A 23,379-nucleotide genomic window follows, 5' to 3' on the forward strand; every position below is an offset into this window, starting at 1 on the left:
AAAAAATTAATCTCATGCATGTATAATAAATTCCACCCCCTTTCAAACCCACTCATGCACTTGGATTTCTAATGAATAAGCCTGCATATTTATTCATGAAGATTAAAAAACTGCACAGATAGAGGCAGCTGGCTGGACTGGTTTTTTTTTTTTATTTTTGTTCTCTAAATCTGCTGACCTGTGATCAGTAGTAAAGAGGAAACCCTCTGATTAACTTAGGCTGTTTGCAGACAGGGACAGACAAAATGGCTCAGCCATTTACTGCTAAGGTACAGAATGTGGTTTCATTGAGTGGGATGGACAGAGAGAAGCAAGTGAGACAAAAAAATCACCTCTTTATATTTTAAAAATGTGCCAAGCACACAAAATGACTTGTTGGCAAGGTATGTCTTGGTAGGTATGTGTCGCCACATTTCTCCTCACAGAGAAAAGCAAGGCAACAGTTCTTCCCAAGAATATTTCTGGGGTTCACATTCTCTGAACCTCAGAGAATGATCAAAACAATTCTTATCATTTGCTGTGCCTGTGTTTGTGCAAAAGTAGAATGCAATATGGAGATTGTTTGCCCAGAGTGATGGTGTTTTGTTTCCTTGGCCTATCAGGCCTAAGTGTGTGTGTGTGTCGGGACTGTTGGGTGAGAGTCACAAGATGAGTGCAGTGTATGCTTGGCAGGTTCAGTTTAGATCTAATGTAACATAGAATAATACAGTATAATACAGCAATTAATTAACCTTCTAATAAGATGGAATCCCCCTCATCATTTCTCCCTGCCATGAGCATCCCTACAAACACTGCAGGGATGTCCCTGGCTGGCCTGGCCTGCGCTGCCATGGCCGGGTGTGACCCCCATGTCTGTCCCTGCAGGCCCTGCTGCTGTTGGGTGGCATTGCCCTGTCCTGCCTGGCTCTGGACCTGCTCTTCCTCCTGTTCTACTCCTTCTGGCTGTGCTGCCGCCACCGCAAGAGCGAGGAGCACCTCAATGCTGACTGCTGCTGCACGGCCTGGTGCGTCATCATCGCCACCCTCGTCTGCAGGTACGGCCATCCCCGTCCTCTGTGGCCTGAACCACGGCCTCACACTCCAAATAATGCCTCAGGGTTTAGCTTTTATTTTTTTCAGGTTCTGTGCTGCTGTAGTTGTGTGGGTCTGGGGTTCGTATTAAGGATGGTGAGCTCTCTGAACAGAGAAGGGAGACAAAGCAATTCCTTCTCCAGCTGGGGACCAAGGACAAATGGTCCAAATCTCAGGCCCAAGAGCACAAACAATGTGGACTGAAGAGAGAAAAACAAGGATGATACTTCATAACCTAAAGCTATAACGGGGGGGCTTGACATCTGGCCTGAAAGCAAAGTTGAGTTAATAGAAGAAATAACAATTGATGATTTTTGAGTGTATCCATAGCAAGGAAGAAGACAAGACTGTCATCATGGAAACAGATTAGAAGAGATAGCTTTGCACCAATGAATATAGTAAGTTATTGTAATATAGTTAATGACTTAAGATCGCACTTTGTTAAGAGTATATAAGCTGGAGAACACGCAGAATAAAAACCTTTTTCTTCTTGGACCCTAATCACGTATGTATATGTCATGTCTGACCTAACAATGACAACCTGTCATTGATTTTGTGACCATTTTGGTTCATCTTGGGTGTAGCCTTAGCTGGGCTCTTATACTGCCCAAAGTGGATCCATTGAGGATATCCTTTTAATAACTCCCTACTTTATTCTTTAACTCCATCTAGCCTGTGTTCTAGTGAAAAAGTTCTGTAAGTTATTATTGTTGTGTCAAAAGGTTGTTAACCTACCTCTATGTTCTAATCATATATAGCCAGAAATTTGAGGCTTGCCTGGGAAAACCTCACAAAAGTGATTAGTTTCTTTGTTCTCTTCTTCTTCTAGTAAATTGCTCAAGCAGGACTTTTTAGCTCCTATCTAACTGGTTATCCTTAAGTTTGAGGTGAAGTCCCTTAGGTCCTATGAAGTGTCTTTTTGCCTAATCAAAAAGAGAAACTTCTGGGCTTTTTTTCCTTTTGGGGAGACAAAGGATAATTTTGTCCCTCCATCAACAAAAAGCACATTCCTACATTCTAGGTCAGCCTTCACAAGGCATCAAAACGCTCTGCCTCTACTTGGTGAATATTGGCAAGAATCCCTCTTTCTTTCATTTGATGTGTGTATGTTTTTAAATGTCTGTAATATATTTCTTTCCTTTCTACAGCTTGCAGAGCTGCCTGGTGGTTTGAGCAATGTGAAAAGGAATAGTTAATGTCCTGCTCTTTGATACTTTTCAAGTGATAAATCAAGGACCCTCCGTCCTTGGGAGCTTATCACTTAAACAGGATGGATACAGCTGAAATATTTATCAGCTCTAAATGCAGATTTTCTCAGAACCTAGTGTCCAGAAAGAATCACTATGTGTGGGAGAGTAGATTAGGAAGAAAGAGTCACAACTGATTCTTTTGGGTTTGGAAAGATTGGTGTTTGTCTGGAGGGAATGTTCAGATTTTGTAGCCTGTGTAGGACACTGCTGCATTTTGTTATCTGCACTTATGTTCCATCTCCAGGGGCTGCTGGTAATGGTGCCAGGGTCAGCAGTGTTTGGTGCTATGAGTGAGCAATAGGAGTTCTTGGAGGTGAGGTGGAAAGAAGGATTGCTGAAAACCAAGGGGAAAAAAATCAGTGATTACTGGAGAGTGGGTGCAGGAGAATTTAAAAGGAAATCATTCCCTAGAAAGTGGATGGTGGGGCATCTGAGAGCAGGGATGTGTTTGCACATATGGAAGGAAGGAGCCTCTGATTTTGTTTTGGCTCGGGCAGAATGAGTCCTCTGGATGTGTGCCCTGTATCAAACACTTCCCAATTTGCTTTTCTTTCCAATTCCAAGCATCATCTCTTCTTGCCCAAGGCTCCTGGAGGTCTCAGCTGCCCCTCTGTGGGTCTGGCAGGTCTGGGAGCAGTCCCCTAGTCAGAGAGGAGGGAGCAGTGAGATGATTGCACTTGGCAGTGCCTCGTGGCTCTGTTTTGGCACTGGCCTGCTGATGGGTGCTGGGGGTGCTGTTGATCCCTGTGCAGGTGAGGGGTTCCCTGAAGGCCAGGCTCAGCTGCTCAGGAGCCAGACTGTGGATTTGTGTGTTTGCTCTCTGGAGGCACTCGCTGCAGAGAACAGCAAAGCCTTGCAGTGTTGGAACAGCCAGAGCAGAGCAGATATTCTGTGGTGAGTTTAGCAGCTGGGGGTGGATGTGCCTGCAGAAGCAGGGGCTGAGGGCTGAGGAGGAGACCTTGTGTACCAGCCAGGATTGCTGCAAGGAGCTCTTCCACGCTTTGCTGCTTGCCAGTAGGTGCCTGGGGTGGAAAGGCAAACCACAGAACAGCTTGTAAAGAAGAAATCTCAGCCTTATTCACCTTTATTTTTGTGATCTTAGGAGCTTCAGCTGCATCCATTCCAATCCACTGAGAGAGCTGTGGTCCTAACCCTTTCTTACAGAAGCTCTGCTGATGCTATTTATAGTTGTGCTGCTGCTACAGGCCCTTGTTAGCCATTGTTATGCAGCAAATGTGACCCAGGCAGCTGCTGCCCTGTGGTAGTTGTGTTTGTTTTTGGTTGTGGAAAGGGTGAGAAGGAGGTATTCTGCACTTCTCCAGAGCATGTGTGAGGTAATTTAACATTGGAAGGGCAGCCTATAAATTCTGGTAAACTTGATGTGACTCTGTCAAATCCACAAGCTGGAAAGCTGCTTAAGCTTCCTCAAAATCTGAGCCACTTGTTCCCATCCTTGGTGTACAATTTATTTCTGCAAGTATCAAATGCAGAACCATAAAACTAAGGTTCATAACACAAGGTTCTATCTGAACATACAGTGATATTGGATGATCATTTTTCTTGACTTTTTAAATTAGTTGCTTAATTTCCTCTCTGAAATCATCTTGCTTGAGAAAGAGCAGGTTGGTACCACCATGGTGAGGAAGGTGCTGCTGCCCTCCTGCAGGGCTGAGGTTGGTTTTCTGCCTCTCTGCAGCAGCTGGATGCCACAGTGCCCCCAAAGCACTGTCTGTGGGTGCTGTGTGCTCAGTCTGTGCCTGGGAATGCAGATACAGCTCCCAACAGTCCCACTCCAGCTGTTGGAATCCACCTGGGACTTCCTGCTAGCACTGATTAAAGATTAGCCCGCTGGGTAGATCCTGCCTATCCCAGCTGTGTGTCACACACACCAGAAGAGCTAGAGCAGCTGTTCTGATGGGGTATGAGGCTGTTCTGACCCTCTGAGGCTGTTCTGACCCTCTGCCTGCCCTGGGAGGCAGTTCTATGCCTCTGGCTGGATGCTGAAGCAGCGAGAGGTTCCAACCAGCAGCAGGTTTGCTCTGTCTGAGCACTTGGAAGGGGATTATTGTCCTCCTAGCTGAGAACTGTTAACTCTGGTGGAGTCCAGCTGTGCCTAGAACATGGTTCTCTGGGTTCCCTCAGTGCCAGGGGGCTGTTTGAGCTGTGGGTGCTGCTGTGTGCTTGGCTGTTTCCTAATCACTCACAGCAGGGAGAATGCTGAGCCAGCATTCTGAGGCAGAACTGGTGAACAGGAGCTTCCAACAAAATGTCTCTGTTGAGTCTTCCCAGTTGCTCTAGCCACAAAGCTGCAGGAATGCTTAGCCTTGATTTTTCCATTAATGCTTCAGTTCTAGTCCCCACCAATTTTGATTGGTTTCTGTGTATGGGGAGTTGTCCTATAAACCATCTCACCCACTGCTTAGGTGACCCTAATTCTCTCAGAAGGGACCTCAGCTCCAAAGGTGGGGAGGAAGCTTTGTGGAGAGGGCATCAGAAAGAAATGGGTGCAAATAAATGGTAAAAACTTGTCTTATCAAGTGCCAGTAATAGCACTTTCCCCTGGTGTGAAAGTGCAAGGTGGTAATTAGGCAGACAAATTAACATTCCTCCTGAGAACCTGCAGTCTAAAAAGGGCTCTTCTTATGAAGTTCCTGTAATTAAAGATGACTTGGTGTAGTTAGATTATTCATTTCTAAGGATGTGATGTGAATGACTAGTGCTCATCTTTGCAGACTGCTGTCTGGGTGCCCAAGGGTCACAGTGTGTGTGTGGGTATTACAGCAGGAGCATCTCACCATAGAAAGCACAGAGATCCTCTCTGTGTCAGATTAATGCTCTGATGTTCATCACATGTAAATGCAGAAAACATTTTTTTGTTTTTTGCAGGTCACATTGCAAGCAAATTCAGAATTACATTTCCTTTATTTTCTGGTTCTTCACCTAGTTGTCCAAAGTGCAGGTGATTCTTGCACACAAACAATGGGACAGCTGCTCTCCAGACTTGAATTTCTGGAGTCTTGCTGAAAAGTGATACAGGAGTGTGTGTACAGCCTGCAGGAGTTTAGATCCCTCTGTGGTATCTGTAGGAAAATCTGTATTTGTAGAAATCCTGGTGTGCATCTCTTCCATCTCACTAGTACCACTCTTTGAAGAGCTTGTGGAGTTCTGTGTCCCCAGTGGGTGTCTGTGGGTGTGATATCACTGGTGGTGATAGCTTTAAGCTCAAAGTGCAATGTTTTCTTGACTTAAATAAGTGGGTTTCTTAAAACTTACCAAAACTGTTGAGTAGCCAAGTGGCTTTTAAAGTTGTGTTGAATAGCAGGAGCAACTTTTTATATGGCCTGTAAGACTGTGATAGATTGATTTTTAAAGGTTTTATTCAAAAATATGAGTGAGAGGGAAAGCAGAGGAGAGGTGGTGGTCGTGAAAGTGACAGGAGACTGGCCAAGGTAGGTTTGGGAGGAGAAATTGAGGATGGGACAGTTTGGACTTGGGAGGAGGAATTGAGGACGGAACAATATGGATTTGGGAGGAGGAATTGAGGATGGGACAGTGTGGATTTGGGACAAGGAATTGAGGATGGGACAGTTTGGATTTGGGAGGGGAGAGGGGTGTGTGCACTCGAATGGGAATGCAACAGAAGCAAGACTGGCAGAAACAGACATGAATTTCCTATGGAAGCATTGAAAATGTGTTGGAGTATCTTCCAGAGGGTGCCAGGGTGGAGAAAAGCTGTGACATTCAGGAATGCTGTCCTTGCATCCAGGCTGTGTGACAGAAATGCCTCCATTGGGTGATGATTTTGTCATCCTGTGCTGGGAGATGGATCTGCTGGATCTTAGACCACTGTGCCTTCCAGGGTTCGTGCAAGAAGCCTTGTGATTTATCATGACCTCAAGGACTTATGCTGCTGGGTTAAGATGAGTTGATCTATTTTTATTTTAAAAGAATGCTCTTAAATAGAAGGAGTCCCTCTGTTTCCCTTTAATCATATAAAAGGTAGTTAAAAACTAGTGTAAATCCTTAAATCTGCTTTAAACAATAGCAACTCATATCAATGTGTGTGGGCAGGGATTTGAAACAACTATTGGATTTAGATGAAGCCAAATGCAAACAAAGCTCAGCAGCAGCAGTTCCCCCCTGGCTGCCCTTCAGCTCTGCCCCCTCCTCGGGCACAGCTGCCCCCAGCCCAGATTTGTGGGATGGGTTCCTTCCCTCTCTACCCTGATAGGAAGGGGAAAAGCCATAAAACTGCCCCTGGGGAAAGGACTGGCTGTGTAAGTGGTCCTTGCCGGCTCAGGGTGGGAATGCAGAGCTGGCTTTTGCAGGGCATGAATGGAATAATTAACACTTCATGTGTGATTTGCACTGAATGTGTGAGTCTCATGTCTAGAGGAGTTCATTATTGGATTGAATGGCTTTTATCCCAATTGTTGTGCTGTGGGGTTTGCTTTCAGCAGCAGTGGCTGTGCCTGGAGGGGCAGGGCAGTGGGAGCTGAGGTTTTTACTGGGCAGGATGGGAAACCTGTGGAAAACTGACAGGGTAGAACTTCCTCCAACAGGGCAACGAGTTTAAAGTCACTTATTTGTATTGCCAGCACTTCATCCTGGTACCTGTGAGTAAACTGGCTGCTCTGTGCAGCATCCCCAAGGATTCTGCTGCTGTTTCAGAGTGCTGTTTCTGAGTCTTTCCCACCAAAACTGTGCTACTGTGCTGGGAATACTGAGAGCCAAGCAGCAGATTTTGGGCACTTACCAAGTCTTTGCTGAAAGAATAGGCTTCTAGTAGCTGTAAACAGGCTGAATAGAAATTGCTCGCTAATTAAAGGGGTCAGATCTGTCTATTCAATGTCTAGAATGTTCTGGAATTTATTTGGTGCCTACGGTAGAAACAACTGTTAAGGTTTTCTGCAGCTCAGGAGGCTGAAAGGGTCTGTGTGAATTTCTTTGCTCTGATAAGACAAGGAGAAATCCAAGCCGTGGTTTTGTCATTTCTGTGATGGGGTGCTGAGTTGCCTTATCCTGGGCATAGCTGTGCATCTATAATCTCTGTGCTTCAGGGGGAGGGAGGAGTGTGTCTTTTTTATCCCTTCCACCCCCGTGCACCCCAGGCATGTGTTATCAAGCTCTGATAATAGCTGCAACCAGAGGAATGCAGAGGGCTTTTCTCTCTTGAGTTATCAGCATAATTTGCATTAGGAAAATGTTTGAGGAATGGTGTTCCTGAAGAAAGAGGCCCATTTCTTTTATTCATGCTAAATATTTAGTCACATAGTTACATAGAAGGAGTCTTGTTGCCTCTCTTTCTGTTTATGAAGGCTGCCTCTTGTCCTTAGAAGACTCCTTGGTTTTTATGGGCCAAGCTCTCTATAATTTATGGAGATTCAATTGCTGGAAAAAGCATGAGGCTAACACAGATTTTCCTGGTGAATCTGCTTCCAGATGATGATCTTCGCTTCTATTTCTTGTCACATACGAGGGGAAATGTGACCAGGTGAACTGCATTGCTCTGCTCACTCTTTTGAAGCAGAACCAAGCCAAGGAGGAATGGATGTGTCTTCCTGCAGGAGAGGAGCAAGAGCAGAAACAGTACACAAAGGTCTTGTGGAGGAACTAAATGTTTCATCCAGAATAAGTTTAGATTTACAACAGGATCAGGATCATCACCACCTCCTTCCTCTGCACTGCCAAAAACACAACCTTGGTGTCTCGACAACCTTCCTAGAAAAGGTCCTGGGTGCTCTCAAGCTAAATATAATATGGGAACAGAAAAACTGTGTCTTGGTAAGGTTTGTTTGACCTGAGTTTAGTTGTGTGATCCCTTCACAAGTTCTTTCCTCCTCTATTATTAGGAAATATGGGCTTGGGCAGAGGAACTGGGAGTTCCTGCAGTGATCTCTTCATAGAAGAGGTATTGCTGACTTGCATGAGATAATCCTCTGGTTGCAACTCATTTACAGGATCTTCCTCCTTTAAGTGAGGCTTAAGCTAATATGGTTTGCTTCATAATTGGGGCAGACTGATATGTGTGGACAATTATAGAAAATCAGCTGATAGGTGGTAATTTGCTAAGCAGCTGGAGTTGAATTGTGTCTGCAAGCTTGAAATTTGCTTGCTTTAAAAATAAATAAGCCTTTTGTCCCAGTAAGTTATTATGCCTCCCTTCCCAGTACTCTAAATCAGTGTGACACAAATGTTTCTAATGGGAAGATAAATCAAGATAATGTTCATAGATATTTCACAGGGTAGAGAAGAGGGCATGGAAAATGTATCTGGAGGAACCACCACCGTGGGCAAGCAAAGGAAGCTCTTTGTGTTGTGCTTTAAAAAAATGTAACAAAATTTCATGTCCACAGAAGGCATCTAGCACAGCAATGGCAGCTCTTGCAGGAGCCACTGGCTGGATTTCTGGTTCTGAGCTCCCAAACAGTATTTTCATTCTTTTACCATAAATAATTATGCTTGTTGTGTTCTGCTCTTGGCCCTGTGGCTGTGCATGCAGAGCTGCTGGCTGTGAATATTCACAGGTGTGAACTGAGCAGCAGCACGACCCCAGCTCCCTGTGGGACGGAGCTCCTTCCCTTTGGTGGGAAGCGACTCTGCAGCCATCAGCCCTGTGTTACCCACTTGCCTCTCAGCTTTACCTCTGCCCTTTGGTGCTTTTCTTCCTCTGCAGTGCTGGAATTGCTGTGGGATTCTACGGGAATGGGGAGACCAGCGACGGCATCCACCGGCTGACGTACTCGCTGCGCCACGCCAACCGCACCGTGGCCGGCGTGCAGGACAGGGTGAGTGAGCACCCCAAAAACGGGCCTGAGGCAAGGACCAGCCTCACTCAGCACCCCTCCTCCTGAATCTGGCTGTGCCTCAGTCTCTTCCTGTTTTCTCTCAGTATCTGGGCTCGGAGATCGTGCTAAAATTTCCATTAGTGGCGGGGTGATTTCTTCCGCTCGTCTAAAAATAACAAAGCGAACGCGGCTTGTGGAGTGAAGTCTTCTCTTTGCTAGGCTTGAAAACAGCTTGTGATCAGCTCTCTCCTCCACACCCAGGAGAGGAGGCAGGCCAAAGCAGACAAATCTTAGTAAAATGTAGCATTTGGGTACCATTTGTTGTTCCTGTGCTGTCTCTAATCTCATGGTATCATACTGCAGCCCTGATGTCAAATGTGTGCGTGTGTTAAGGCTCAGCTGAGGTGCCATCACTGCAAACAATCTCCCTTAGAGATGCTTTTAAGTTGATTTTGAGGGGTAAGCAGTCTGAGCCTCTTAAGACAGAGGGCTGGTAATCTGGAAGCTGTCCATGACTTGCTAGGAAGAATGAATTCCCTTTTACTTCCTTGGCTTCCTGTACTTTAATTATTTTTTGTTAATTTGTTGTAGGTACTGGACACTGCAGTGGCCCTGAACCAAACAGTGGAACCAAACTTGCTCGTCCTGGAGGAGATGTTCAAGAAGCAGACAGACTACCTGCAAATTGTCCAGAAACTGCAAAGTCTCTTGGATAATCTGGTCAGGCAAACAACTGAGATCCCCTTCTGGAAGAATGATGAGCTGTCTCTGGAGGAGCTGGCAATTCAGATTGACCTCTATGACTGGTACAGGTGTGTAGCATGCTGTACTGTAGTGGTTGTAACATCTGCTTTGGCCTGTTTTGCAAAAATTATGTGCATGTTCTGGGTGGCTGAGCTAAAGGCTCTGTTTATTGCTGCAGGTGCTCTTGGCCCACAGAGCTGATTTGTTTCTTACAGCAGGACTGCATTCAGTTTAAATCAAAATGCACAGCTTTTTTTCCTTAAGTGTCTTTATTACCAACTGATGAGAAATTTATTCTCAACATACAAAATCTGTAGTTTGTGTTCTAGCACTGGGGAAAAAAAAACAGCCCTAGGTACAGCTTCTTCTCTGTCCTAATAAGTGCATAAGGAATACATTAAATAGAGTAGAAAATGGCACTAGTTCTGTAAGTTAATTCCACAGCCTAACATTCCTTTTTATTTAACATATTAAATAAGATATTGCATCAGTTGTATTCCAGAAAAGAAAACCTCTATCCCAACATGTGGAATAAATAACTGCAACATTTCCTGACAAATATCTAGGAAGTTCAAGAAGCTGCAATGCCTTTTCCTCCTCTGATGGCCAGTGCATATAACATCACACTAGAAAACACTAGCAGTGACATTTCTCAACAACTGTTTGTGCTGAGCATGTTGTGTAGATTCTTTTACCTGCCTCAACTTCCAATCCCACAAATACCCAGACCTCTCTGAAGATTAATCTTTGGGGGTGGTTTGGGGAAAGAGAAGGTCTCTGTTTTCCCCAGAAGTCACAGCTGCTCCTTGATCTGTGCTTTTTACACCCCAGTTTTCCTTTGCAGACTGTGTTTTTGTTTGCTACAGGTGGCTGGGATACCTGGGCCTGCTCCTGTTCAATGTCCTGATATGTTTGCTGGTGCTCTTTGGGCTCATCAGAAACTCCAGGGCCATTCTTATGGGGTAAGTCTTGATCTGGGGACAGGGCACAAGGAAGGTCAGCTGAAAGCAAGTTCCTTCTAGTGGGAACCTCTCCCTGTTGTCAACTGTTATCAAGGACATCTGAAACTGAACATCTTACATTTCCTCTGAGTAGGGACACATTGTAGAGTGTAGCTGTGTGGAAATAGTTAGGGCTTCACACAAGAGATGTTCACAGGAAGGTTCTTGAGCTGTAAAATCAAAGGTGAGGAGCTCATCCAGGCTGTGTGCTTTCCACTGGTGGCCTTGGGAAGCCTCCATTTGCTGGGAGATAATAATGTGAACACACTTCCTTAAAATGACAGGCTTTAAAAATCTCCCCTTAATTCTCTGCAGTTGGGAAAGCATTTGTTAATTGGTGATAAGCATTGCATGTGCCTACACACCCTGCAGCATTGCCTTCTGTGTCTCTATCTGCTCTTGTTACCTGGGGCTGTCACACCTGAGGAAACATTAAACTGAGAACAAGCCATGGTTTGCACAGTGATGAGGAGTCTTGTTGCCATGGCACTGCAATGTTAATGCATGTCTGTTTCTCAAAAGCACTGAAAATGCCCCATTACAGGAAAAACCTCTTCCTCTCCTTATCTTGTAGCTTGGCATATTTGGCAAAGAGCCTGGTATCATAAACACAGTGACAGTTTGATTACTGACATGGCCAAGGGTTTCTCCTGGTTTGTGGTGGTGCCATTAATAATTGGAATGTGTATCCAGATTTATTATTTACCAGATGATTTCATACCTGGCAGGTTATACAGACAAAAGTCCAAGTGGATGCACAGATGGCAGACCCAGGGCTTAAATTAGAATCTCATTCCCCGTTAGCCAGAAGTTCATATTAAGGCATTCCCTAAAGGGAGCACATGGCATAAAGAAACAAGTGTATCACAGCCAGGCAAGATGGTGAAATGCCAGTTTTAGATCTTTTAGCCAAGCAATCAGTTACTGACCCAGTCATCTTCATTTAAAGTAAAACAACAAATGTGTCTTATTGATTAACATGCTCAGCTGGAGGCACCAAGCTGTGTTGTCCTTATGTCATAAAGCCACAGAGCCTTGCTGATCCATGGCTGATAATTTTTGCATCCATTTGGAAAAGGCATAACAAAGTCTTTAGTGTCTCATTTCAGACTGCAGCACAGATGTCAGTCTGGTGAAACTCCCTTACTTCTGCAAGATGAGGCATAGATCCATTCACAGAATAGAGATTATTTGGAATTAAAATAAGTTAGTAAACTGAGGGATAGTTTGTTTATTTTTTTTTTTCATGGAGACCCATAGGTTTACTTTTTTAAAGCTCTAGTATTCAGTGAGACAAATGTAGCAGAAAAAAGATGTCCCTTCCTCACAGAGGTGGTTGTACTAGGTTTGAATAAAGAATGTCTTGGTTATGAACAGGTTTTTGTATTGTTCAGGGTATGAGTGGGAAGGGATCTACTTATGTTTCAAAGCTTGAGGGAAAAAGCATCCCTAAGAGAGCAAGACAGTGTCTCTTTACTTTGAAGATAGAAAGAGATAAAATGAAACTGCTTATTAGTCTGCAGCCCTGTACCTGAGGGAGTTGAGGAGCATTATAGCCTAAATATCTCTACCACTCATACTGACAGCAAGGGTGAAGAGCTAATGTGCTGGTTGGGAAGTGCAAAAGCCTTTTCCATGAGTGTGTGCTCCTGAATGTCACTGAGAGCACAGCTCTGCCATCCCTGTGCCTTGTGGCTGCTTGGCAGCAGACACATCCCAGGATTTCTGTCAGTAATGAGGTCCAGCTGTCAGAACAGAGCTTCAAATCTGCAGAGATGGACTCACATGGCAGTGGGGGGCACCTGAACTGCAGCTCCAAGCTGTTTGCCTGCAGGTGACTTTCTCTCCTGGAGCTGTGTGGGATGCTTGGTACTGTTCAGGTGCACCAGCCAAGGTGTCCTAACAGGGGCTGTGTTCCTCCTTCCATCTGTAGAGCTTGCACCAAACAACCTCATTTATTGCAGGCACAGGAGAGATTTCTCCAGTTTTGCATCAGTATGGTTTTGTGGGGTTTTCTCTATTTAGCATATATTTCTTTGGGTGTCTTTGGACCTGGAAGATGAATTCTAGAATGGGAAGAATGAAAGTGATGGGACTGTAGTGAACCTCCTGCCAATCTGCCTCCCCTACAGCCCCCTCTGAGGCTTTGTGCCTTTGGTTTCCCTGCTAGAAGCAGGACAATACTTTGCTTCCCTACTTCTCCCTTCCCCTGCAGCTCTAGGACAGGTAATGCAGTAACCAACAGCTGGATATGAACTGCTCTGGGTGCTGCTGTCCATGACATCTAAAATAGGATTGTTTATCTGAGCATACAGTCTGTGGCTGATAATTTCTTGGGTTTGGTAATTGCTTTGGACTCCAAATATTACTTCTTGTGAAAGGAACTGCTTGAAATCAGAGCTGCTACATCTGCCATCTGTCTGTCTCCCACAGGGTGTGCTTGCTTGGGGTGTTTGCCCTGATTGTCAGCTGGGGATCCCTGGGCCTGGAGCTGGCTGTTGCTGTGGTGAGTGGCTGACATCCAAATCCCAGTCACCCTTTGCTGCAGGTTTAGCAGACACCAGATTCATGTTGTGCTGTGCCTGTTTTACAGCATCTCCTGATCTAACTGTCCTAGCAATTTCCATCTGGGAGAAGTGCAGAGCTGCTCCTTCTCCATGGTGTGGTAGCTCAGAGTCCAGCACTGCTGCTGGTGATGAGACCTCAGCATCTGAAAAATCCCTAGAATATAAAATTCCCTGATGTTAACCTGGCCCAACTGCTCTTTGATGCTGATGTGTTTGATATTCCTTTTGTCTTCCATCTATCCAGGGCTCCAGTGACTTCTGTATCAACCCTGATGCTTATGTCTCCAAAGTGGTTGAAGAGAATGCAGTGCTCAGTGCTGGTGAGTGCTGGGACTGGCTCTGGCACGGGGTTCTGCAGCTCCAGCTGTCACACAGGAGCATGGCAGTGACTGAGAATTTTAGGCTGTGTTTGAAAGAGAGCAGCTGGCATACAACAAACAAAATTTTTGGAGCTCTGGGAGAACAGCATTCTGGTCAGAAATATGCATGTATGCATCAGAACCACCTTGAGAACCTTTCTTCTGCCTTCACCTTTAGGTGGAAATAACTGATAAAATGGAATAACAGAAATCCCCAGATTAGTGGATTATTTTGCTTTAAATGCAGCACTCTTGAGGCTTGTTCTCCTTTCTAAGTGGCAGTAGCAGTGTGCAGTTTGAGTTGACATTTTTAAAACTTGCTCTCAGGTCTGTATTCCTGAATCTAGCCATACCTATTTTTACATCTGTTACCAACAGTTTATATATAATTTTTTTCTCTTAATGGTGCCTGTAAATAGTAGCCTCTTTGAAGGGTAAGTGAATGGAAACAGCCACAAAGAAGTCTGAATTTCCTTTTCCATTATAAATGCAGTGTTTTGACTTCTTTGTGTATCCTGTTCCACTTAAAGCATGTGCCTGCACCTCAGTGGCTTCCAGCTGAAGCACTGATGTATTTGGGGCTTGTTGCTCCTAATTTAGACTGAAGTGGTTGGTGAGGTGAGAGGTGCCTCCAGTTTGAACCTCAGAGGGGCAAAGATGGCATTCAGAACCATGGCTTAACAAAAGGGTGATTGGGTGCCTGCCAGCAGAGATACAATAAGTGCTGAAAAGAAAAAGCATTTTTAGGACTGAATTGGCTGCTTAGTTTACAAAGTTAACTTTTTTCCCCCTGTCTCCTCTCCTCCAGTAATTCCTTTATGTAGTTCTGTGTATGGTAAAACACAAATAGGCAATGGCACTGATTTGTAAGAGGAGTGACTTGTGTTTTTTCTGGTTCTTATTTGGTGTAACCAGAGAACTTCTGCTGTGTGTGCAGAAGGTCTGTGCTTAGCCAAACACTGTCTCTCAATGTGCAACTGGTAGGAAATTAGGTATGTAGCTATGGCTGAGGATGCAGGGATTGGAAACAGTAAAAAACATAAATGTCTGGAGGCAGAATGTAGCATAAAAGGATATGTACAGGTTGATCTTACAACCCTACATCTAATTTTTGGAGTGCCTTATTTATTGATTTTATGGGAAGGATAGAGCCAGGCAGCTCTCTTGGCAACAAAGAAATGTAGTGAGGGAAGAGAATGAGAGTTTAGCATAAGATGAAAATCCTCTTTTGGCTGTGAAGGTGACAAGGATGTGGCTTCAGGTGCCTAGCTGCTTTCCTGGCTCTTCAAGGAGGCAAATGGGTCAGTGAGGCCAAGGGGAAATGTGTAATGCTCCTGCCAGCTGTGTGCTGTGATAATTTGGTAACCCAGATTAGCTCTGAGCGTGTTTGGTAACAATCAGATTGACCCTGGGGAACCACAGAAAGGCCCCTTTGTGCTGCTTCTCCATTTCAGCTGTCCTTGTGTGCTGGGCTCCCGTGGATTTCCACTGATCAGGATCAATGCTCCTTGGGAGGCTCACAGGCAGTGCAGGGCTGGCATTCCATCCCTGCTCCTGCATTCCCCAGCAGGGACAGTTGGCTCCCCCAGGGAATACAGGCTCTGCTCCTGCAGCACCACCATGGAACAGTTGTTAAAGCTCCATAAATAACAGTGAATGGCTCTCAGGGAAACGGGGAGGAGCAGGAAGAGCAGGTGCTGCCACAGGCCTGGGTTGGAAGGGTGGCCCCTCCATGGGGGCTGAGTGTGTCAGTGATGCCTCAGGGTTTAGCTTTTATATTTTTCAGGTTCTGTGCTGCTTTAATGAGTGGGTCTGGGCTTCATATTAAGGATGGTGAGCTCTCTGCACAGAGCAGGGAGACAAAACAATTCCTGCTCTAGCTGGGGACCAAGGACAAATGATCCAAATCTCTGACTCAAGAGCACAAACAAAGTGAACTAAAGAGAGAAAAACAAGAAGGATGGGACTTCATTACCTAAAGCTATAATTGGACAATGAACTCCAAGATGCAAATGGACCAGAACTTATAAAAGTGAGAGACCCCGTGAGTGGTCGTGCATTTTGGGACCATTTTGGTTCATCTTGGGTGTAGCCCTGGCTGGGCTCTTGTGCTGCCCAAGGTGGATCCATTGAGGCCTTTTAATAAATCCCTAGTTTGTTCTTTAGCTCTGTCTAGTCTCTGTTCTAGGTCAGCCTTCACAAAGCATCATCAGCTCCTGCTGCCAGGCACCCTGGAGCATTGGTGAGCACCTTTTCCTTTCTCCAGAAGGAAATCTGTCCGATTTCTGAGCCTGCCATTGCACCAGGCAGCTGGCTGGGAGATGATTGAGTCTTCTGTCTTCTTCCCATGTGGGTTTGCACTGCTGTGTCATAGTTATGGAAATAGCTCTTGGTCTCCAGTGTTGAGATCTTCCCGAGCATCTGAGCAGGAAGAAAAATGATGACATGAGGACTGCAGTGTGGCAATTACACTTTAATCCCAATAAAACCTCTTTAAAAGTCTGGGATAAGTGTTAGTAGCCCTTGGCTGCAAATTGTAGCACTGCTTTGTGATGATGTAGGAGATGTGAGGAGCTCCAGGAGATAGGGACAGGCAGCTGGACATCCATGCTGTCCTCTCAGAGGAAGAGGCCCTGTTTGAAAGCCCCTGGTTCTGGTGCTTTGAGCTCTCTGGGTTGCTGTCTCTGCTTTTTGGATGGTGTTGTTCAGCTTTAACAGCAATGTAGACACACTAAAAGAGGTATGGACACACTAAAAGAGGTATGGACACAATAAAAGGAGTATAGACCCACTAAAAGGGAATGTGGATGGCTAGAGGGGCTCAGGTAGGTCATGGAGGGAGAATCCATGGGGAGTTATCACAGATGTAGGAATCTCATTTGCTGTGAGAATCACGTCAGCTGAAGCTGAGAGCCTTGCTGAGGTATCTGCTTCTGGCCAGGGCTGGGTGCTGCCGTCTAATTTTAAGGATATGACAACCAACCAGTAATCCTAAGAAGTTTGGTAGTGCTGGGTCAATTTTTCCCTTTAATCACTACTTTTAGTTGCTGTTGTTACATACAATGTATTCTAAAGTTCTCCATGCTCTGACATTCAGACTGGGACTGAGTCATCAATATTTGCAATGTGGTTTTGCTGCTGGTGGTTGTAGTTTTCACAGAAAAATAACTCAGTTGAATACTGGGCAACTAGTATGTTAATATTCTTGTTTATGTATTAATTGCTGTTTTCAAATCTTAAGTGGAATTAATGGAGCTGAGAATAATCTGATTAAGTGTATTATTGCTGTCATGTTTTTAGCTAGAGAAGAGATGTTCTTCTTTTGCAGATAAAATGTACTGCATTAAAAAAATGATGGGAGGAGAAAAGGGAGGCAAAGAACTTTAATGCAGGGTTTTGGGAGAAGCAAATACTTAAATAATTTTGCAGAAGAGGCTGATGTATGTGCCTAACTCACCCTGTATTCATTAACTGAGATAAAGCCAATGGAATTGAACAGTGCCCATATAATCAACTCCTGCTGCTAGTAAAAGACTTGGTGCAGCCAAGATGTTCATTTTCAAAGCAGGAGGCCATCTTCTAGTCCCATTCTTTTTCACTGATGTTATGTTATTATCAGATGACTTGTTGCATAAAATTAAATAAAAAGGCCCAATCTGTCTAAACAACAGGAAGAGCTTTCTCCAGATTCTCTTCCCAGAAATCTGCTTGGTGAGCAGGCACTCCCTTCATCTGAGGGAGCTGTGAACCTCAGGGGATGGATGGTGGAGCCTTTTAGCTGTGCTCCAGGCTGGGTGCTGAGGCTGAGCTGCTCAGATGAGAGCAGGAAGGGTCCTTGCTGTGCCCACCCTCCTAACTGGCTAACTGGCCTCCCAGTGGTGCAATCTCACAATGGACTGACACCATCAGCACCTCTGTTTCTCTAGAAGAGACCAGGACAAAGCCTCAGCTGGGGCAGTGGGCTCTGCACAGTCATTACCTGAGCCCAGATAACTGGGATCTTTCACTGCAGGACAGAGTTTGCCCAAAGAAGGGCTCTTGAGAGCCCTGCTGAGCTGATGTTGGCATTGAGAAGCTCTTTTCCTACCTGCTGTTGTTGGACTCATGATTAGCAGAAAGCTTTGAGTGGAGGGCAAATGGGAGAGCTGCAAGCTCTTTGCTTTTACCAATATGAGAATAGGATGTATCAGAGAAATTCAATATTGTGCAGACACCTCCCTTTGCTGTCAGACTGGTGCCTTGGGGAAACAAAACTCCTGGTGGAGAACATTACCTGGGCAAGGAGCTCCAGCAAAAAGAGCTCCTTTGACACCCCAGGTGCTGTCTCTGATGACTGAACCCTCAGAGACAGCCTCATCTGGGTGTATGGCTAAAATGAGCTCTGCTAAGAGAATGTTCAATTAGAGATGAAGAAGAGCTGGGAAAAGCTGTTCTAGGTGTGGGGATTTTTTTTTTGGAGCTAGGATCTTTTTTTCTCATTGCTCTCCTGCCTTTTGGCAGGTGCTTAATACCATTTTTGCATTTTGGCTGGGCTTTGAAGTGAGTAGTAGGTCTCCATGGTTGCAGAAGCAGTAAGTTGTCCTAGCAGCTGAAGCTGTCTTTAGAAGGAAGCTCTTCTTTCCTTTCTAGGAAAAACAGATTTTGCAAAAATAAAGCATTTTAGGTAGTTTCTCTTCCTTGCCTTCTGCTCCCACAATGCCTGTGCCCCAGGAGTGAGTCAGGAGGATTGCTGCTAGCTACAGCAGGCATGGGCAGCTGCAGATGTGACCCTGCCTAACCCTTCTGCTATGAACTAGATTGCCTAAAGGCCAGCTTCAAAACTCAGATCAACCTTTAGGAATTTTCCTTGAGAGGAAAACGCACCAGAAAGATAATTATAGAAAGAAATTGCCTGGAGCTGTTAGCAAAGTGCAAAGGATGGATTAGTGTAGCTGCTTTCTGGTCAGAAATAGGAGATTTGGTGATGTACAGGATAGCCTCCACCAGGTTTACAACAGGTGAAGGTGCCTCCTGCTCCTTCCTCTTTTCCTGGTGGCACTGGGGCAGGGGACATGGTCCTCTTAATTTCCAGGCTTTGCAGTACAGCTTCTCTGCCTGTTGTAGCCATAGATTTAAAGCAGCGCAGCCTGGGTTCAGTGCAGGGCAAAGCTGCTCCTGCTGGCTGAGCCATTTTGGGAAGCACGTTTTATGTGGAGTGTCACACTTGTCAGCAGCAAAGCCAGTGCTACCACAGTGAATCCTTGCTGATCCTGCCTTCCAGGGTGAAGCAAGGCAAGCATTTATTTCACTGTACTGCTTTTTTGCTTCACTTGTAACCAGCAATCTTTATCCTGAGCTTACAAGCTGCAAACTATGATATCAGGAGCTCTCATCTCTAATCTGCCCACCAGGGACGATCCAGAAGGCCCTCAAGAAACATTTCTAGAGCTCTGCATTAGCAGTATGTCATACAACTTATTGCACTTAAAAAGGCAATGTAAACTTGATACCACTGTGGGAGCTTAGGAGAAACTTTTTAGTGTTTGTTGGTTTAAAATAAATAGGTGACAAGATCACAGCTCCTCTGGGTCACCATGTGTGATGCTGTGGGTTGCTGTTGCTGTTCTCTCAGTGCAGGTGTGTTTTAATCCATTTTCACACAGCCATTGTGTGTGATTTATGAGCCAGGCAGGAGCAGCCCTTTCCTTGGCTCAGCGCTTGTGGACAGTCACTCCTGTGGTCTGCCCAAAGAGAGGCACAAAGCAGCTCTTGCTGCCCTCCTGTCTGCCCACAATTTGCTAATTGCTGTTTAGAGGCTTGGCTGGGGAGGTGTAAGTTGTCCCAGAGAAGGAGTCAGCGGGAGGGGGATGGAGCAGCTGGCAGGAGCTGCCCCAGAGCAGGCTGATGAATTATAAATAACAGCTGTCAGGTTGCATTGCCAGCACACAGGGGCTGACAGGCTGTGCTGGAGCACTCCTCTCCAGCAGGCTGCCTTACCCAAAGGTGCATGAAATATTGATGACAAGCATGGCAGAGGCAGGATACAGGCAGGGCTGCTTCCTGCACAGCTCTGCTTGCTTCTGGTTGTGCCTTTTACTGATTTCTGAGTTGGGAATCATCAGAATAGCTGTGCAGCCTGGAATATGCATTACTGAAAGGCACAGACAGAAGGTTAAAAAGAACAGAGGAAAAGATGCTGGTGGAGGGGGGAATGCAGAGGGTTCGTGTGTTTTAGGGCTTTTGTAGTGTTTACCATGCCAACATCACCCTTGATTTTGCTAAGCTGGCATGCTCATGTTCATCTGAAGAGGAACTGCGTATGTTTGAGGAATAATCTAAAGGTTTTTTGATGATCAAGTCTTTCAGAGCTTCCTTCCTTGATAACATTATTGAGGATGGCGGGGGAAAGCCTGGCATTTGTAATTTGTGTGTGCTGGCAGGTGATGTAATGTTGTAGAGGGCTCATGAGGGCACCAGGCTGGTTTGAATGAAGAGGAACACAGCTGTGTCTTCAAGCCTGGAAACAGATGATGTTGTTAGCAGAGCACAGTAACAATCTTATCTGGAGTTGGTGTCTCCACTGTACTGTAGCTGAACTTGCCCTAGACTGGTGTCTTGTCTTAGGTTTATGTGATGGATAATGCCAACTTCTGAACAAAGCTTTCCCTGTGTTCCATCTAACTTCAAGTGGAGCTGGGGTGATGTTTCTGGCCTACTTTCTCCTCTTGTGTCTTCCAGAGACTCTCCGCTATTACATGACCTGTAGTGCTGGGTACCCCAACCCCTTCCAGCAGGTGAGTGTAACTCCCCAGCTCCTTCCACCCCTGCCTCTCCTCACCCTGCAGGGTGTAGATGAAGTGCTCTGGTGTCAGCATGCAGCCAGTTACAGGGTGTTTGCTTTAGGGAGTGCTCTGGCTGCTGGTAAAGCTTTGGCAGCTGCTTCCCAGCTGTGCAGGAGGTGGCACTGTGATTTAAGGGGGAGTTTTTTCCAACTTCATCATCACCTGCACAGCTTCAGGTCCAGGACACCCCTTAGAAGGGCCTGTGTGTAATGTGGTGAGAGCCATGGCTTTGTTGGTGGTACCTCTGTTTACAAGCCACTTGTCTAAAGAGCAGCACCACAATTAATGCCAGGGTGGGAAACTCTGTAATTCCTGCTTTGAATCTCTTCTTGAAGATTCTTTTGGGTTAAACACTCCACTCCCAAAATGCAGTTGCTTCTGTGGGTGAAGGAGTGCTTTCCACAGATGCCTCTTACAAACCTTTGAACATCCAAGGGATTTATCCTAAAGTATAAATGTGAGTCATTATTCTTTTGTGTGGGGGCAGAAGAAGAGCACCTGGGCCCTTTCCAGACTTTGCTGTGTGCATCAGAGGCCAGAACGGGCCCACACCACCCACCATTTGGCAGACCAGCTGCTTCCCCATTTATATTTAAGATTTTTTAAAAATCTTGTCTTCCTCTGTTTTAAAGGGTGGGGTAAGAACACTTGGGGCCGTGGTTTGATGCACCTCTGCCCTCTGTTGCATTTCTGGTTGCTCTGTGTACTCCCTGACATGCTATTGCATGTGAAATCCCATGGTGCTTTAAAGGGATGTGAAGGCTGCATCCTAAAACAAACAACTTCCACTGTTAACATTCTGTCTTTTTCATCCATCTGATTTAGTAAAAAAATCCAGCTGTGTTCTGTGGTGAGAACTTGAGTGCTTTGTGTCTTTTCTTTCTCCTTCCCTTCTGTCCTAGAGCCAGCCCCAGCTGTGTGTACATTTTTTTTTTCTGTATGTATTTTGTTCTTTGTTTGTGGGTTTGTGTTTTTTGGATTTTTTTCCTTTTGGCTCTTCCCTTCTCCTCTTCTCTCTGTCTGTACTTCTTCCAGTTTGCTAAAGGTCAAACTTAACCCTGTTGCAGCTGCACTCATGTCAGCTGGGACATCTTTAACCAGTACCATTCATACAGATGATGCTTCAGTATTTGGGAAATAGGATTTCAGTCTTTTCCCAGGAGATCTGTTGGTCCATGTGGCCTGAGCTGCTGAAACACTGCATGTTTTGTGTTGAGCAGAAGCTGTCAGGAAGTCACAAGGCTCTGGTAGAAATGCAGGACGATGTGTCGGAGCTGATGAGGTCAGCGAGCAAAGAGCATCCCACCTCCAAGGTAACTCCTCAGGTTTGCTCTCCCTGTCCCTTGGGCCTTCCCTCAGCTTTGTACAGAGCCCAGGATCAGCTCCTGCTGAGCATTCCCTTGCACTAATCACTGGCCTGTTGTTTGCAGGAGTATCTTACTCGGATCCAGGAGGTTTTGAACTCCACAGAGATCAACTTGCAGCAGCTGACAGCTTTGGTAGACTGTAGGAGTCTGCATCTGGTGAGTTTTGGTAACTGGGCTTGAGCTAAGGAAGAGCAAAGGGAGTGTAGAGCCTGTGTTAGTTTGGAGTTCCAAACCTCTGGTGCAAGTTGACAACAGCTTTTTACTTATTGATAATAGCAGAAAGGGGAATGAGAATTTGGATCAAGCTAGCTTTGAGTTTAAAGATCAACACAGGAAGGTGGATAAGATGCCTTCACACATCTACAAGCTGCAGCCATAGAGGCCTTCAGGTTTTTTGTGTACAGCAAATAACTTGTTGCCTTTGCCATGGAGTGCAGTGCCTTAGAGCAGTGTAGCACAGCCTTGCTGTTCCTCACTGCCCCTCTAAAGGCAGAGACACAGACAGTTCATACTTCTGTTCTTGGGCATGGCACACTGTGAGGGAGTTGAAAAGCTGAATGAAAAATATTATATCTTCAGTTGGGTGGATAAGTTTGCCTTGGCTGTTTATTTTTCCTCCTCTTAAAGTCTTACTGTGGGCGGTTGAAAATATTTCTGTGTCTAAATCCAAGCTGGTCTTTGTGAGGGGAAACAAGGGTTAGATCATTTATGAAAAACACTTGAGTCCCTGAAATTAAAATAGAAATGTGCTCTAGAAAAGGGAGTGTGATGTCTCTAAGTTGTTTCAGAGAGTGTAATCTGGAGAAGGGCTTTTGAGTAAGAGCTCAATGGTAACTCTGCAGTGATCAGGAAACTCTGCTCCTTTCCCTCTGCAGGATTACATCCAGGCTCTGACAGGATTCTGCTATGATGGAGTGGAAGGCCTCATCTACCTGGTTCTCTTCTCCTTTGTCACAGCCCTCATGTTCAGTTCCATTGTCTGCAGCGTCCCACACACTTGGCAGCAGAAGAGGTACAGAGAGGGTTGAGATCCTGTAGCACTGTCGAGCTCTTTCCCAGTGAAGCCTGGCTGCTGGATTTGTGCCCAGGAGCATATGAAGCTCATTCCCACATGATCCCAGGGGTGTGAGGGATGAGGCTTTATAAGCACAGGTCTAACAGAAAAAAAAAAGGTTGTGTTTTGCTCTGGCTGTGGTTGATACTAACATCTGAACCTTATTGCACTGGAATACTCTGTGTGCAGAGCATTCAGTACACTGCAGGACTGTGAGTCAAGTCAGATGAATGATTATAGCTGTAACATAGAGGTAATGCTTGAACTATTGCTCTCTCTGTAAAATTCTTACTGTCTTACATTGTCTTGAGGCATTTGTTCTACTATGGGGAAGAGAACTGGGATAAGAAGCAGTTT

General features: G+C 45.4%; 1 protein-coding gene across 4 annotated transcripts in view; it reads left to right on the forward strand.

Moving 5' to 3' along the window:
- TTYH3 (tweety family member 3) overlaps positions 1-23,379 on the forward strand; it is a 76,184-nt gene that overhangs the window by 37,112 nt on the left and 15,693 nt on the right. For all 4 annotated transcript variants that reach the window (XM_030958469.1, XM_030958471.1, XM_030958467.1 and 1 more), the window contains exons 2-11: positions 865-1,034; positions 8,998-9,109; positions 9,701-9,921; positions 10,720-10,815; positions 13,288-13,360; positions 13,666-13,741; positions 20,498-20,553; positions 21,822-21,914; positions 22,032-22,124; positions 22,844-22,980. In XM_030958469.1, coding sequence (XP_030814329.1) covers positions 865-1,034; positions 8,998-9,109; positions 9,701-9,921; positions 10,720-10,815; positions 13,288-13,360; positions 13,666-13,741; positions 20,498-20,553; positions 21,822-21,914; positions 22,032-22,124; positions 22,844-22,980 — 1,127 coding nt within the window. The remainder of the gene's footprint in view (positions 1-864; positions 1,035-8,997; positions 9,110-9,700; positions 9,922-10,719; positions 10,816-13,287; positions 13,361-13,665; positions 13,742-20,497; positions 20,554-21,821; positions 21,915-22,031; positions 22,125-22,843; positions 22,981-23,379) is intronic.

Source organism: Camarhynchus parvulus, chromosome 14, assembly GCF_901933205.1.
Source record: "Camarhynchus parvulus chromosome 14, STF_HiC, whole genome shotgun sequence".
NCBI classification, from domain to species: domain Eukaryota; kingdom Metazoa; phylum Chordata; class Aves; order Passeriformes; family Thraupidae; genus Camarhynchus; species Camarhynchus parvulus.